The 14,526-nt window shown below is 49.7% G+C and overlaps 1 protein-coding gene across 1 annotated transcript; it reads left to right on the forward strand.

Moving 5' to 3' along the window:
• Positions 1–229: 229 nt before the first annotated feature.
• LOC147984444 (uncharacterized) lies at positions 230–1,480 on the forward strand. The gene is made up of 4 exons (XM_087541102.1): positions 230–394; positions 473–640; positions 702–950; positions 1,031–1,480. Exons 1-4 carry the CDS (start codon positions 230–232, stop codon positions 1,097–1,099), a joined length of 651 nt encoding a protein of 216 aa, XP_087397228.1. The 3' UTR covers positions 1,100–1,480.
• The last annotated feature ends 13,046 nt before the right edge of the window (positions 1,481–14,526 follow it).

The following is a 14,526-nucleotide window of genomic DNA, read 5'->3' on the forward strand; positions in this document are numbered from 1 at the left end:
ACTGCCAAGATACTTCTCCGGCTGGTGAAAACCCGCTCCCGGCTTCCGTGCATTGCGCCTTGAACCTACTCACCCGCTGCCGGATAAGTTGACTGCTATTGAACGTCTGCCACTCACCCCCAAGATCAAGAAGATTAAAGCTCTTTTAGGGAACGGCTTAGATGGCATTGACCTAGTCCGAGTCTGGGTTGCTTGGAGAATAATTCTGTTAAGCCGCCGCCCCGGCTTAATGTGTAATTATTCAGGCGAGAAAGATGACCCTCAGCGTCATAGTCCCGACGACTTACCAGATGACGTAGTGGAAGCTACAACTCAGTCTTTGTTGAAAGAGGGCATAGTGAATAGTAACGCTTTCGGCTTACTACCTTTTTGCAAGAAGAACCCGGCCCCTGCAGTAAGTTTCCAGCCGTTGGGTTATTTTTTATCATGTTATACTGTATTCTTACGCATAACCCTTTATAACCTTTTACAGTCAAATGATAACTTCTGGAAAATCCAATATGATCATGAGGCGGCCAAGAAAGCCAGGGCGGCCAAGAGAGCCGAAAGGAAAACCGCCAAGCCCACCACTTCAAGGAAAAGGAAGCCAAGCGCTTCTGAGCTGTTTCAGCTTGATGATTCTGATGATAATGAGGAAGAGGTAACTTTTTAATTTCCCTTTCTCCTTTATCACTACCTTACTGATATTAACCTTCTTTCAGGAAGACACGGGCAACAGCCAACCGGTCGAGGAAGAGGTAACTATAATCTCCTCCGACTCCGAGCTTCGGCCGCGTCAGAAAATTCGAAGAGTAACCCGGAAAGTAAGATTTTCACACCCTTTGGCTTACCAAGATCCTGACTTTCTTTTGAAGCAACAGCAATTTGAAAACCGGAGGCAGACCCGGACCAGCAAGGATGCAGAGCTATCCTCCGGCTTGCCTGACACAACCCGGAAGCGTCGGACTGAGGTTATCTCCAACTTATACCCTTTTTACCTTTGGTGGGTCTAATCCGTCAACCTCTCAATTCCTCTGACTCCAATTACCAGGATACCTCTCCTTCATCCGGCGAGTCCATGCAATCAAACATGCCAGCTTTTAAGACTGCCCCTGGGTAATATCAATTTATTCACCTTATGTTTTTCTTTCTTCATGTTTCTTTACTTATTTCTCTGCTTTGCCCACAGCGTGCAGGTTAAGCCCAGGAAGAAAACCAAGAAGGATAAACCGGCCCAAACCCCTGTGGTGACTGAACCGGAACAGGGTATAGCTGCTCCCGACTCTTCCACACATCAACCGCCGCCTGAGCCGGCTCAAGACATTGCAGCACCAACTTCTGACCCGCCTGCTGAAGATATTCTTGATGGTTCTGTTAACCCGGAGGCACCTAGCCCAGTCAAAACGGCTGACCCAGAAGTGGAATTTCTCAAGGCTCAATTCGTTGAGCCGGCCAGGCCCACCGTCCTTGCCAAATGCTCGGCTAAAGAGGAGTTGCTAGAATGCCGTAAGGCCAAGATGGATATCACCGACTATACTCATTTGAGTATTGGAGAGATCGTCTCGGGCTATATCAACTAGGTGCAAAGCAACCGTGACCTGGGAATTGACATGGTGAAGCAAATACAGCAAAAATCTAAGGTATGACTTATGCTTCCTTACTTTCAATCATACTTACTGTACCATCCCCCAAGTCTATTGCTTATGAATAAATATGCTGTAGACTTAGAAAAATTGTTAGAGCTGCTTGCCCGGCTTAAAGAAAAAATATTTAAACCGGATGTAACACAATACCTTTAACTTGCGATACACATTAGCCCCCAAGTGCCAAGTATCTTTGCTTGCAAAGTATTTGGGACTTAATATCCAGGACCGGCTTAATAATTTAGAAAGCTTCGGTATACATTAGCCCCCAAGTGTCGAGTATCTTTGCTTGCAAAGTGCTTGGGACTTAATATTATTTACCGTAATCTTTACTACTATCCGGTGCAATGCAGGCCACCATAAATCAATTTGAATCGGAGATTGCTGACCTAAAGAACCGCCTGGCAGCCTAGGAGATTGAAATTCAAAAGGCCAACTCCAAATTTGAATTCAGCGTCTCTGAACAAGAGAAGCTGAAGAAAAATTTTGAGTCGGAGAAGAAAATTTGGACTAACGAAAAGGCCGAACTGGTGACCCGGGCCGAGACACCAGAGGCGTCGCTGGCAAATGCAACAGCCGAACTGACCGGCTTACAACGCCAGATATCTCGGATGGTCTCAGCGATCTTTGGTAAGTTATCTTAAGCAAGCATTAAATATTGTAAATATTCCTTCAATTGTTACCTGAGGTTTACCTTATACTTACCAATACAGGCCCCGGGAGCACAAACCTCAAGTAGAATATGCTGATCAAATTGAAGGCGGTGTATACTCTAGTAGAGAAACTGTACATTGGGTCACAACGTGCCTTGGCCATTGTAGCCTTATCAAATGATGTGCCCCACCTCTTGCAAGATGTGTTACAACGGCTTGCTGTACTTCCTCAGTGGATTCAAGAGTTGAGACGGGCCCAAGCAAGAGCCGGAGCAATATCCGCTTTGAGTCGGGCCAAAGCCTGGTTACCAGAGCTAGACCCGGCCGACATCGCTCTTGGGTATCCAAGTTTAAAGGAGGATGGCACTCCATTTGATGAAAAGGATTTCACCACCTGCGTGAGGGATATACGCCATGTGGCCACTCAAATTGGAAATGACACTGACCTCACCAAGTGTCAGCCGGGTTATGACAAGGAGAATCGGAGAATCCCCACGCCGCATTATGACGATGTCAACTTGATCCCTCCAATCCGTAGGCACACCTTTGCCCCTGAAGTCGACCCAACCGGTTTAATAGATGATGAAGCTGAGTTTGAGGCCTTGAGTGGCATTGACTGGGCCTCATCATCCTTCCAGTACAAAGCAGCCGGCGGAGAGGCGGAGAAGGATAACCCAGAGGCTTCAAGTCAACCCCAAGAGTAGATTGCCAGGCGCCACCTGCTTATGTCGTTGTAGAAAAACAATGCCGCATCATTCAGACTCGGGGAGTCTTGTAACAGAGTAGAAAATACTTTGAGTTTTGCTATGCCTTTGCGCATGCTTATGGCCCTTAATACTTGCATAAGCCGCCGTCACTATGCACTTTGTAGTTTATATGAATCTGTTATGTCCTTTGCAGAAATGTCTTGCATTGCCATGTGATGCTTACGGCTGCTTTTCCGGCTTATATAAGCCAACCCCTGAGGGTAAGTTTAACTCCTGAAAATTGGCACATAAAAGTTCACCTGGTACTTAACAACCTGATGTAACCAATATTAATCCTGGAGGATTGCAATGTATTCCATTGTATTTTCAAGAGAGTCGCAAGATACCCAATGTTGATACTTGCAAAATATGATGAACAAAATTCAAGGGTTTCTGATTCGAATACGATCAGTGAACCGTTCCAAAGGGATTGAGCTAAGATTCGGATACGATCTGTTAGCCCCCAGTGGCTGTGGCGATGTCGATCAAGTGGGTATCGACAGCTATGTTCTCTTTGGTTCGAATACGACCTATGTTTGAACAGGAAGCCCCCAAGTGACCATAAGAGTTGTTTAATGACGCTGATTCGAATACAATCCACGTCAGACCCAAAGGGGTTAAGCTATGATTCAAATATGATCAAGAAGCCCCCAAGTGGGTTTGGCAGTATGCCGATCAAGTGGGTATCGACAGCTATGTTCTCTTTGGTTCGAATACAACCTATGTTTGAACAGTAAGCCCCCAAGTGATCATGGCTAGATTCAGATATGATCATAAGTCGGACCAAAGGAAAGCCAGATTCAGATATGATCCGCTTCTCCTTGGTTATCTCCACCACCTGACAAAGAAAACACATAAACCTTTTTTGGGAGTGGAAAAAAGGACAGAGGTCCTGCTTTATTGCTTTATGTAATATACATAGTATAAGTATATACACATTAGAGCCGATGGCTCAAGTATAATAAGGCCGAAGATGAGCGATATTCCACGGCCGACGGGTCTCCTCCTCCGACTTACGTGAGTCTTTGCGCTCCCGAACGTCGATAAGGTAGTATGATCCGTTGTTCAGATTCTTCCTGACCACAAAGGGTCCTTCCCAAGGAGGGGATAGCTTGTGCATGTCAGATTGATCCTGGATGAGTCGGAGCACTAAGTCGCCTTCCTGAAAGGTTCTGGGCCTAACCCGGCGGCTGTGGTAGCGGCGCAGGTCTTGCTGGTAAATCGCCGAGCGGGCTATTGCCAAGTCTCGCTCTTCATCCAACGGGTCAAGTGCGTCTTGCCGAGCTTTTTCATTGTCTTCGTCAACATAAGCCGCCACACGGGGTGAGTCATGACGGATGTCACTTGGCAGGACCGCCTCTGCTCCATACACCATAAAGAAAGGCGTGTAACCCGTAGATCTGTTAGGTGTAGTATTGATGCTCCAAAGTACAGAAGGTAACTCCTCCACCCAACAACCCGGCGTCCGCTGCAAGGGGACCAAGACCCGGGGCTTGATACCCCTCAAGATTTCTTGATTAGCTTGTTGTGCTTGACCATTGGATTGAGGGTGAGCCACAGCTGAAACGTCAAGCCGGATATGCTCTCGTTGACAGAACTCTTCCATATCTCCTTTGGAGAGGTTAGTGCCATTATCAGTTATAATGTTGTGTGGAAAACCAAAGCGAAAAATCACCTTTTTCATAAACTGGACCGCCGTGGCTGCATCACACTTACTGACTGGCTCCGCCTCCACCCACTTTGTGAACTTGTCAACCGCCACCAAGAGGTGCGTCTTTTTATCCTTAGACCTTTTGAAAGGCCTGACCATATCAAGCCCCCAGACTACAAACGGCCAAGTAATTGGAATCATCCTCAATTCTTGAGCCGGCACATGGGCTCGTCGTGCGAATTTCTGACATCCGTCACATTTACTGACCAGGTCTTCTGCATCAGCATGAGCCGTCAGCCAATAAAACCCATGACGGAAAGCTTTGGCCACAAGAGATTTTGAGCCGGCGTGATGACCACAATCGCCTTCATGAATCTCACGAAGGATCTCCTGACCCTCTGTAGGTGACACGCAACGTTGAAATGCTCCAGTGACGCTGCAGTGATGTAACTCGCCATTGACAATTGTCATGGACTTGGACCGCCGGGCGATTTGTCTTGCCAAGGTCTCATCTTCAGGCAACTCTCCACGGGTCATGTAAGCCAAATAAGGCACTGTCCAATCCGGGATAACATGGAGAGCTGCCACCAGCTGTGCCTCCGGGTCTGGTATTGCCAGATCTTCCTCTGTAGGTAACTTAACAGAAGGATTATGCAAAACATCAAGAAAGGTGTTAGGCGGCACCGGCTTACGCTGAGACCCCAGCTGGCTTAAGGCATCAGCCGCCTCATTCTTCCTTCGATCAATGTGTTCCACCACATAACCCTTGAAATGTCCAGCCACAGCATTGACTTCACGATGGTAAGCCACCATAAGGGGATCTTTAGAGTCCCACTTGCCTGACACCTGTTGAGCCACAAGGTCTGAGTCTCCCAAGCATCTTACCCGGCTCAAATTCATCTCCTTGGCCATCCGGAGACCATGGAGTAGGGCCTCGTACTCAGCTGCATTGTTAGTACAAGGAAACATAAGCCGGAGCACATAACAAAATTTGTCACCTCGGGGGGAAGTTAACACGACTCCAGCCCCCGAGCCTTCCAACTGTCTAGACCCATCAAAGTGAATAGTCCAATAAGTGTTATCGGGTTTCTCCTCAGGTGCCTGTAGCTCTGTCTAGTCATTGATGAAATCCACCAAAGCTGGAAACTTAATGGCAGTGCATGGTACGTACTTCAGACCATGAGGCCCGAGCTCGATGGCCCACTTGGCGACTTGTCCTGTAGCCTCTCTGTTCTGAACAATGTCTCCCAATGGGGCAGAACTTACTACAGTGATAGGGTGACCTTGGAAGTATTGCTTCAGCTTCCGGCTTGCCATGAACACCCCGTAAACAAGTTTCTGCCAATGAGGATATCTTTGTTTTGACTCGATGAGTACCTCACTGACATAATAAACCGGTCGTTGAACCGGATGTTCCTTACCAGCCTCCTTGCGCTCTACCATGATTGCCACACTGACGGCTCGTGAATTAGCGGCCACATATAACAGCAAAGGCTCTTTGTCAATGGGAGCTGCAAGAACTGGCGGCTCAGATAACTGCCTCTTCAAATCCTCAAAAGCAGCATTAGCAGCATTACTCCAGACAAAGGTGTCTGCCTTCTTCATCAGTTGGTACAGCGGTAGGGCCTTCTCACCTAACCGGCTTATGAACCGGCTTAAAGCGGCAACACGACCCGCCAATCGCTGAACATCATTGATACATGCCGGTTTAGCCAAAGAAGTGATTGCCTTAATCTTCTCCGGATTAGCCTCGATGCCCCTGTTTGAGACCAAGAATCCCAAAAGCTTGCCTGCAGGCACACCAAATACACACTTCTCCGAGTTAAGCATCATTTTGTAAACCCGGAGATTGTCAAAGGTTTCTCTAAGATCAGATATCAAGGTTTCCGCCTCTCTGGATTTCACCACTATGTCATCCACATAAGCATGAACATTGTGCCCAATCTGATTGTGGAGACAATTCTGTACACACCGTTGATAAGTCGCCTGGGCACTCTTGAGCCCAAAAGGCATAGACACATAGCAGAAGGCTCCAAACGGAGTGATGAAAGCTGTCTTCTCCTGGTCCTTAACTGCCATCTTGATCTGATGATAACCAGAGTAAGCATCCAAAAAGCTCAAACGCGCACAACCCGCCGTAGCATCAATGATTTCATCAATACGGGGGAGAGCGAAAGGATCAGCTGGACAAGCCTTATTTAAGTCCGTGTAATCCACACACATCCGCCAGGTGCCGTTTTTCTTGAGCACGAGCACCGGGTTAGCCAACCACTCTGGGTGAAAAACTTTGACAATGAACCCAGCCGCCAAGAGCCGGGTGACCTCTTCTCCTATAGCTTTTCGTCGCTCCTCATTGAATCGCTGCAGAAACTGCCTGACCGGCTTATACTTCGGATCAATATTAAGAGTGTGCTCAGCGAGTCCTCTCGATACACCCGGCATGTCAGAAGGCTTCCATGCAAAGATGTCCCGGTTCGCACGGATGAACTCGATGAGCGCGCTTTCCTATTTAGGATCCAAGTTGGCACTGATGCTGAATTGCTTAGACGAATCGCCCGGAGTAAAATCAACAAGCTTAGTCTCTGCAGCCGATTTAAACTTCATGGCCGGGTCATGCTCCGTAGTCGGCTTCTTGAGGGAGGTCATATCCGCCGGGTCAACGTTATCTTGATAAAATTTGAGCTCCTCTGCTGCACAGATAGACTCGGCATAAGCCGCATCGCCTTCTTCGCATTCCAGGGCCACCTTTCGGCTTCCATGCATAGTGATGGTACCCTTGTAACCCAGCATCTTGAGCTATAAATAAACATAACACGGCCGCGCCATGAACTTGGCATAAGCCGGCCGCCCGAACAAAGCGTGATATGGACTCTTGATTTTTACCACTTCAAAAGTTAACTTTTCCGCCCTAGAATCATGCTCGTCTCCAAAGGCCACCTCTAGCTCAATCTTACCCACAGGATACGCCGACTTACCAGGCACCACTCCATGGAATACGGTATTGGAAGTCTTTAAATTCTTGTCAGTTAAGCCCATGCGCCGAAAGGTCTCGTAATAGAGGATGTTGATGCTGGTACCTCCATCCATGAGCACCTTAGTAAATTTATAACCACCAACCTGCGGTGCCACTACTAGGGCTAGTTGACCCGGATTATCAACCCGGGGAGGGTGATCCTCCCTGCTCCAGACAATAGGCTATTCTGACCACCTCAAGTAACGAGGGACTGCCGGCTCAACAGAATTCACCGCCCTCCTATGAACTTTCTGATCACGTTTACACAAACTTGTGGTGAACACGTGATACTGCCCACTGTTTAGCTGTTTTGGATGGCTCTGATAACCCGACTGCTGCTGCTGCTGACCTCCTTGACCAGACTGCTATTGATTATAACCACCCTGGCTTCCCTGAAAACCAGATCCTGAACCGCCGCCCGGGCCATGAAAGCCGCCAGCTCCTGAGCCGCCGCCTGGGCCTTGATTGCCATCAAACGTATTAGAATTCTTGAAAGCCTTCATGATTGCGCAATCCTTCCATAAATGAGTCGCTGGTTGTTCCCGGGTGCCGTGTTTCGGGCAGGGCTCATTGAGTAGTTGCTCAAGAGACAGACCTGACCCGCCAAACCAAGGGGGTGGCTTTCCTTTGCGCTTCTGATTGTTACCCTATGCTTTGGCCACAAATTCCGGGTTACCGTCTGCCTTACGCTTATTGCCTCCTTGACTCGCCGGGTTATGTTGCTGACCCTTTCCATTACCGTTCTTCTTTCCCTTCCCTGTCTTTTCCTCATCAGACGTGGGATCCTTGGTACTATCAGAATCAGCATACTTGACTAAAGCCGCCATCAGCGTCCCCATATCGTTGCAATCACGCTTAAGGCGCCCCAGTTTCTGTCTCAGAGGCTCAAAGCGGCAATTCTTCTCCAGCTTGAGAACTGCTGAGCCGGCATCCATCTTGTCAGACGAATGTATTATATCTTTGACCCGGCGCACCCAATGAGTCGTAGATTCACCTTCCTCCTGCTTACAATTTGTCAGGTCCACAATCGACATAGACTGCTTGCAAGTGTCCTTGAAGTTCTGGATGAAACGGGCCTTTAGCTCCACCCATGAACTAATGGAATTGGGTGGCAAACCCTTTAACCAAGAACGGGCCGTTCCGTCCAACATCATGGTGAAGTATTTAGCCATCGCTTCATCACTAACCTCCAGCAGCTCCATGGCCATCTCGTAACTTTCAATCCATGCCCCAGGCTGTAAATCGGCCGTATAATTCGGCACCTTTCGAGGTCCCTTGAAATCCTTGGGCAGATGTACATTACGTAGAGCCGGTACTAGACAAGGAACTCCTCCGATTCTAGTAGCAACACCCGCCTCAACGGAAGTCGTCGGGTAAGCCGGTGAGTCCTGTTGGGCTGCTAGCCAAGCCGCTAGCTGAGCCGCCCGCTCGTCCTCCTGACGTATCCGATCCTGAACCGGGTTATACCCGCCGGGCTGGTTCCGGCGCTGAGCGCTACTTGACAAGGCCTCTGACTCCATGTGTCTACTATAACTCGGGCTCCGGTTTTGACGAGGCAGAGCTAACAGGGCGGAGGAGTTGAGTGAATCCTATCTCGGCTGTAGGAGTAGGTCTCTTGCTGAGCCAAGGCTGTTTGGACAAGTTCCCTGATCCTTCGGGTTTCCACCGCTGTCGGATCATCACCATCTACTGGGAGAGCCGCCAAACGTGCTGATGCTGCGATTAAGTTCTCCATGGGGTTGGAGAAGTGACCCTGTGGTATTGGTATGTAATGGGGCGGTGCCATATTGCCGTGAAGAGGCGCCGTCACCGGAGGCTGGACTGGGCCTCCCGCTCCGGATGTCATAAACTGATTTGCACCTGGCGGGTTACTTGGGCCGACCCCGGGTGTAGCAAAGAGATTCCGAGGATCATAAATCTGAGGTAAACGGGACTGAGTTTTCTGATGTCTCCTCCTCATTACCTCATTAGATGCGTTCAAGCTCAACATGAGCTGAAAGGCCTCTGCCTGAAGTTGCTGCTCCCGTACGTCCAAAGCCACCCGCTCTGTGGCTAATCTAGTATCTTCAGCTGCTAAGGTTTCCTTGGCCCGGGCGATCTCATCGTGAACCTGTGCCACCTCTGCCTCATGCTTAGATTGGTTTGCAGGGACGACTGTAGCAGTTAACAAGGCCGTAAGTTTATCCATGAGATCCATCAGCACCTAAGCCGGTGAGCGCACAGGGCCTCCTGCCCCGGCTGCTCCTAACCCGGACGTTATCGCCGCTGAGGCCGTAGAATTTTGGCCGGGTTGGGTACCAGCCATGAAGACTCCTTCCCAGTTTGGCGACTCTGAGGGGTCCGGAATAGTGCTGCCATCGGAACAGCCCCCAAGCACACCATCTTGAACTTGATACAGCGAATCTGTTGAGCCGGCGAACGAATCACCGTCAGAGGGGACGGCCGGCTCACCATCACCTTCAGATCCTTCAGAAAGTTCACCTCCGTGGATGCAACCCACAAAGGCACGCTTCACGACGGGTTGAGCTCGGGCGGGTTTCGCACGGTGAGCCGTCTCGACGAGGTCGGTGCAGCTGTCCGGCTCAGGGCCCGGCTCACCAATCCGGCCGATGAAGACATGGATTCCGCCAAAGGGGACCCGGTACCCGTAATCAATTGAGCCGGCATTGGGGCCCCGGCCTTCATCGTCGATGTAGATCTTGCCCCGACGACTCTTGGTCATCCGGCCAACTGCGTATCCCTTGAGCCCTTCGAAGCTGCCCTTCAAGAACTCAAATCCACCGTGCGCTGGCCCCACGGTGGGCGCCAACTATCGTGGAATTGTCACGGCAGATGTCCTTTTGCAAGGACTTAGTCGTGGAGCCATCGCAACTAGGAAGCTTAAAGGGGTTAGTCGGGACAAGGACACGCGAGGTTTATACTAGTTCAGCCCCTTACGGTGAAGGAAGGCCTACGTCTAGTTGGGTTGGAATTGCTTGAGGTTTCGATGACCAGGGAGCGAGATACGCTATGCCTGGCTCTCGATCAGTTGTTTTTTCGCCCTAAGCCGCTGGCGGGTCGTCCCCTTATATACACGGGTTGACGCCCTGCGGCCTACAGAGTCCCGGCCGGCTCATAAACAGTGTCCGGCTCGGCGACTAGTTACTTCTACCTTATAGTACAAGTCATACCATCATGGCGGTTTATCTTTACGGGCCTCAGAGTCGCCTGTGGACCTTTAAGCCTTTTAGTGAACCACCATATTCATGCCTTGGTCTTGGGCTTCTGATGAACCTCTATTTGCGTAACCCGGCCCCTCCTGGATGGCTTACACAAATAGTCATATCCCCAACAGTATTAAAGTAGCCACCTTAACTTAAACCTTAATTAACAATCTCACATCTGTCATGGATACACTCAAACCCAATCCACGTCTACGAGCATAGCATGGAAATAAGCATAACGTAGAAGTAACTCCCAAGGTTTGAATGCAGGACAATAGGTTCCTACCTCATCAACTACTTCCCAATACCCACATGTTATCAATCCTACTCATGCAATGTTTGAGGGTTGAAACTAATGCATAAAAACTGGGTATGAAAAGTATGATCAAAGTCACACTTGCCTCGTACTATTGATGAAGATGATTCGAACTCATGACTCCTAATAGTTCTACTCGTCACACTCCATTCAATCTATCGTGAGCAAGCAATAGTAACCACACATAAGCAATCACTCAAAAGATCAAGAAGAACGAAGAAGACAGTTCGAAAAACATCAAAACCAAGCAAATAACTCCCGCAACATAAAACAATTTCTAACAGTACCAAAATTATGTGAATTTGTCCTTATCAGAAAGTTTAGGTCAAGAGCTTCGATTTGCGAAAAGAATCAACTCAAACGGAGTTATAAAACTCAAGTTATGAACAAAAGAAGTTTGAATTCAAATCTATTTGAAAACAAATCTTAAACTTCCAAAAACATGTTTTAGTTGTTTTACTGGAAAGAGGGGATCAAGACGAAGAAGTGGGCATCGGTTTCATCTAATTCCGACCAACGAGCAAAAAGTAGTGATCGTTTTAAGACTAGGGACTAATCTGTAAAAACTTTAATCGCGAATAGGTCCCTGAAAAAACAGAAAAAGAAAAGTCTATCGAGCGAACGCTCGCTAACAGAATTAATCTCACGAATCCGTTCACTAAAGACTACTAAATGAACGAACGTTCGTTAAATAGCCGGAACTAGAAAAAAATGAAACCAATCGAGATCGTTGGATCTCGATCCGACGGCGGGGATCGGGGCTAGGGTTTACCGCGGCGGTGGCGGTCTCCGGCGACGTCGAGCGGCGGTGGGGCTGCGGGCGGCAAGGCGGGGCTGCGGGCAAGGTGTGTGGCGGCGCGGGCGGTGCACGGCGGCGACGAGCGGCTCAGCGACGACGACGGCAGCGGCGGCGGCGGCGGCTAAAGGCGGCGGCAGCGCAGCTGACTCGGGGTCCAAGGGGCCCCGGGGTCGCTATATATAAAGGGGTGCAGCGGCAGTCTCGAGAGGAGTCCCGACCGGACTCGGGAGCGGCGCGACGTCGTGCGGAGCTAGGTCTCCCGGCGATGTCGGTGGCAGCGGCTGGACTGTCTTGGGCCGCGGCTTGAGCCGGCCCGGTTCGAAAGAAGTTTTTTTAAGAGAGAGAAAAGAAATAAAACAAAAAGAGATAAAACAAAAATATAATCTAGGCATATTATGTATCAAAATTTTCAGAAAAAGATTTCCTACAACCTGAACATTTTAAATAAAATCCACACAAATTTAAATAATGCAAAGAGTGCCACTGTTGCAATAAAACCCAATAAAAAACATTTTAAAAATACCAAAATGATTTCAAATTTATTTCTCTCCAATTTTCTATTGTAGGGAATCATGTTATCCTATTTTTCATATATTTTATTTTTGGAGAAAAATAATTTGAATAAAACCCAAATAACTCCAAATTGAAAATAATTTCAATGGAAGTTTAAATTTAATTCTTTTAAAACTTCCAACTCATATTTCATATGTTTTGAAGAAGTCGTTTTATCTTCTCTCATGAAAATCATGGAATTGCTTAAAATTTCTGAATTTGAAATATTTTCAAATGAAATTCAAATATTTTCAACAACCCTTTTCATTTAAATAAATGGAAGAAGTCATGTCATCTTCTCTCTAGGGTTTTGTATTTGAAAAGAATTTGAATTCATGGAGATCATAAATGGAAAATGAAAGTTTGGGAAAGTCCTTTCATTCCCTCTCATTTAACTTTCAAAAAGTTTCGAATTTCACTCAATTCCACACATCACAATCAAGCAACAATCAAATCTATCTATTTAATATAACATTCCAAAATTTAGAATTTTGGGATGTTACATGCCAGGAGCGTCATGCAGACCGTCGCAGGATGCGTACGCGGCAATCTTGCAGCGCGTACGCTCTTGCCCCGAGAGGGTCCTGCCGAGGTCGTCCGGACATGCCTGGTGCAGTCGGTCGACCAGCCCCCGAGCCGGAGGGTCGGGGGTACGAGCCTTAAAAACAGGGCACACAACCAAAATGCGATAAAACTGGCAGAGACCAAAGAAAAAATCCCCCACTCTTGGCAACAAAAAGACTTCAAGTTCAATCCGAAAGGGCAGCGAATCGAGTTACAGAAAAGGGGAGGAAGGCAAATGGCCACGTCCGGCACCTAGCTAGTCTTCTTGTCTTTCTACTAGCGCGGAGCTAAGTGCTTTCACTGGCTGTGAGCATAGTCATTGGGGGATAGTGTCAACGGCCAGCGCGGAGCATGGTGCTTCCACTAGGACGTGGGCGGGAGCCCCCGAGGCCCGAGGGCAGCACTCGGAGACTCCGGGGCGTGTACAACCCCACTCATTAGTACGTGAGAGTGTCACGAGCGGAGACCTTCACACGCGTGAGCCTTGCTTGATATCGCCACATGAGGGCCCGCCCTACACCACCCCCGACCACCGCTGGGGCGTCCGAAAACCAGGATGAGGCCAACGGACAAAGGGGACGCTGGCGGCACCCTCGGCGACCACGGGCCCTCTGCCGGGGGGAAGGGCCCGCCGGCGCCTCCCCCGACAGAGGACCTACCTTCGTGCAGCGCCTTGCTCCGTGCGGCGCGGGGGAGGCCCTGGCTCGAGGCCCCTCCCGCGCAGCCCCTAGTGCACCACTCCCGTCGAGGGCGGAGCCACCGCCCTGGGGTCTCCGTTTGCTGCTGCGGTCCGGTTCACCTGCAGCCCATGGTTAGCGTAAACTTGCTCCCGAGATATTGGTTGTACCCCGCCGTCATCGTCGCTGAAGGGGCCGGCCAAGCCTCCTGGCGACACATGGAAGGCCTCAGTCTCGAGCGCTCCGCCTTCCCATCCTGGCTCGGGGAACAAGTTGGGGCCTTCTCCTGGCGTGTACTCCAGGTTCACCATGGGGGGGACGTAGGCGTCTTCGGTCGCCTCGCCGAAGCCATCGCCTGGATGCCCCGCGCTTTGAGCCACGAGCCGGGGCGCCTGGCCATGGTGGCCGCTGGGTGGCACTCCAGCGCGTCCTCGGGGTGGTCCGTCAGTGCTTGTCCCTCCTGGCGACGGTGCCGTCGCGGCAGGATGGGTCGCGTCGGGGTCCATGTTGGTGCTGTCGGGTCCCCCAGGCGCTCTAGGAGGCGCACGAGCTTGTCAGGGCCTCGCACACGCCTCCGCCACGACCTGAGGCATGGGCAAGGAGCGGAAAGGTGGCGTACCTCTACAGGCAGCGTCCAGCAGTTCGGTGAGATGCTCCAGCAGTGCATCACGGCCGCTCTCCGCCAGCCAGCATCGCAATAGCTCCCGCACCACGATGAGCGCGGCTTGCA

The sequence above is a fragment of the Triticum urartu genome, chromosome 2A, assembly GCF_056163025.1.
Source record: "Triticum urartu cultivar PI428250 chromosome 2A, HENAU_Tu73, whole genome shotgun sequence".
NCBI classification, from domain to species: domain Eukaryota; kingdom Viridiplantae; phylum Streptophyta; class Magnoliopsida; order Poales; family Poaceae; genus Triticum; species Triticum urartu.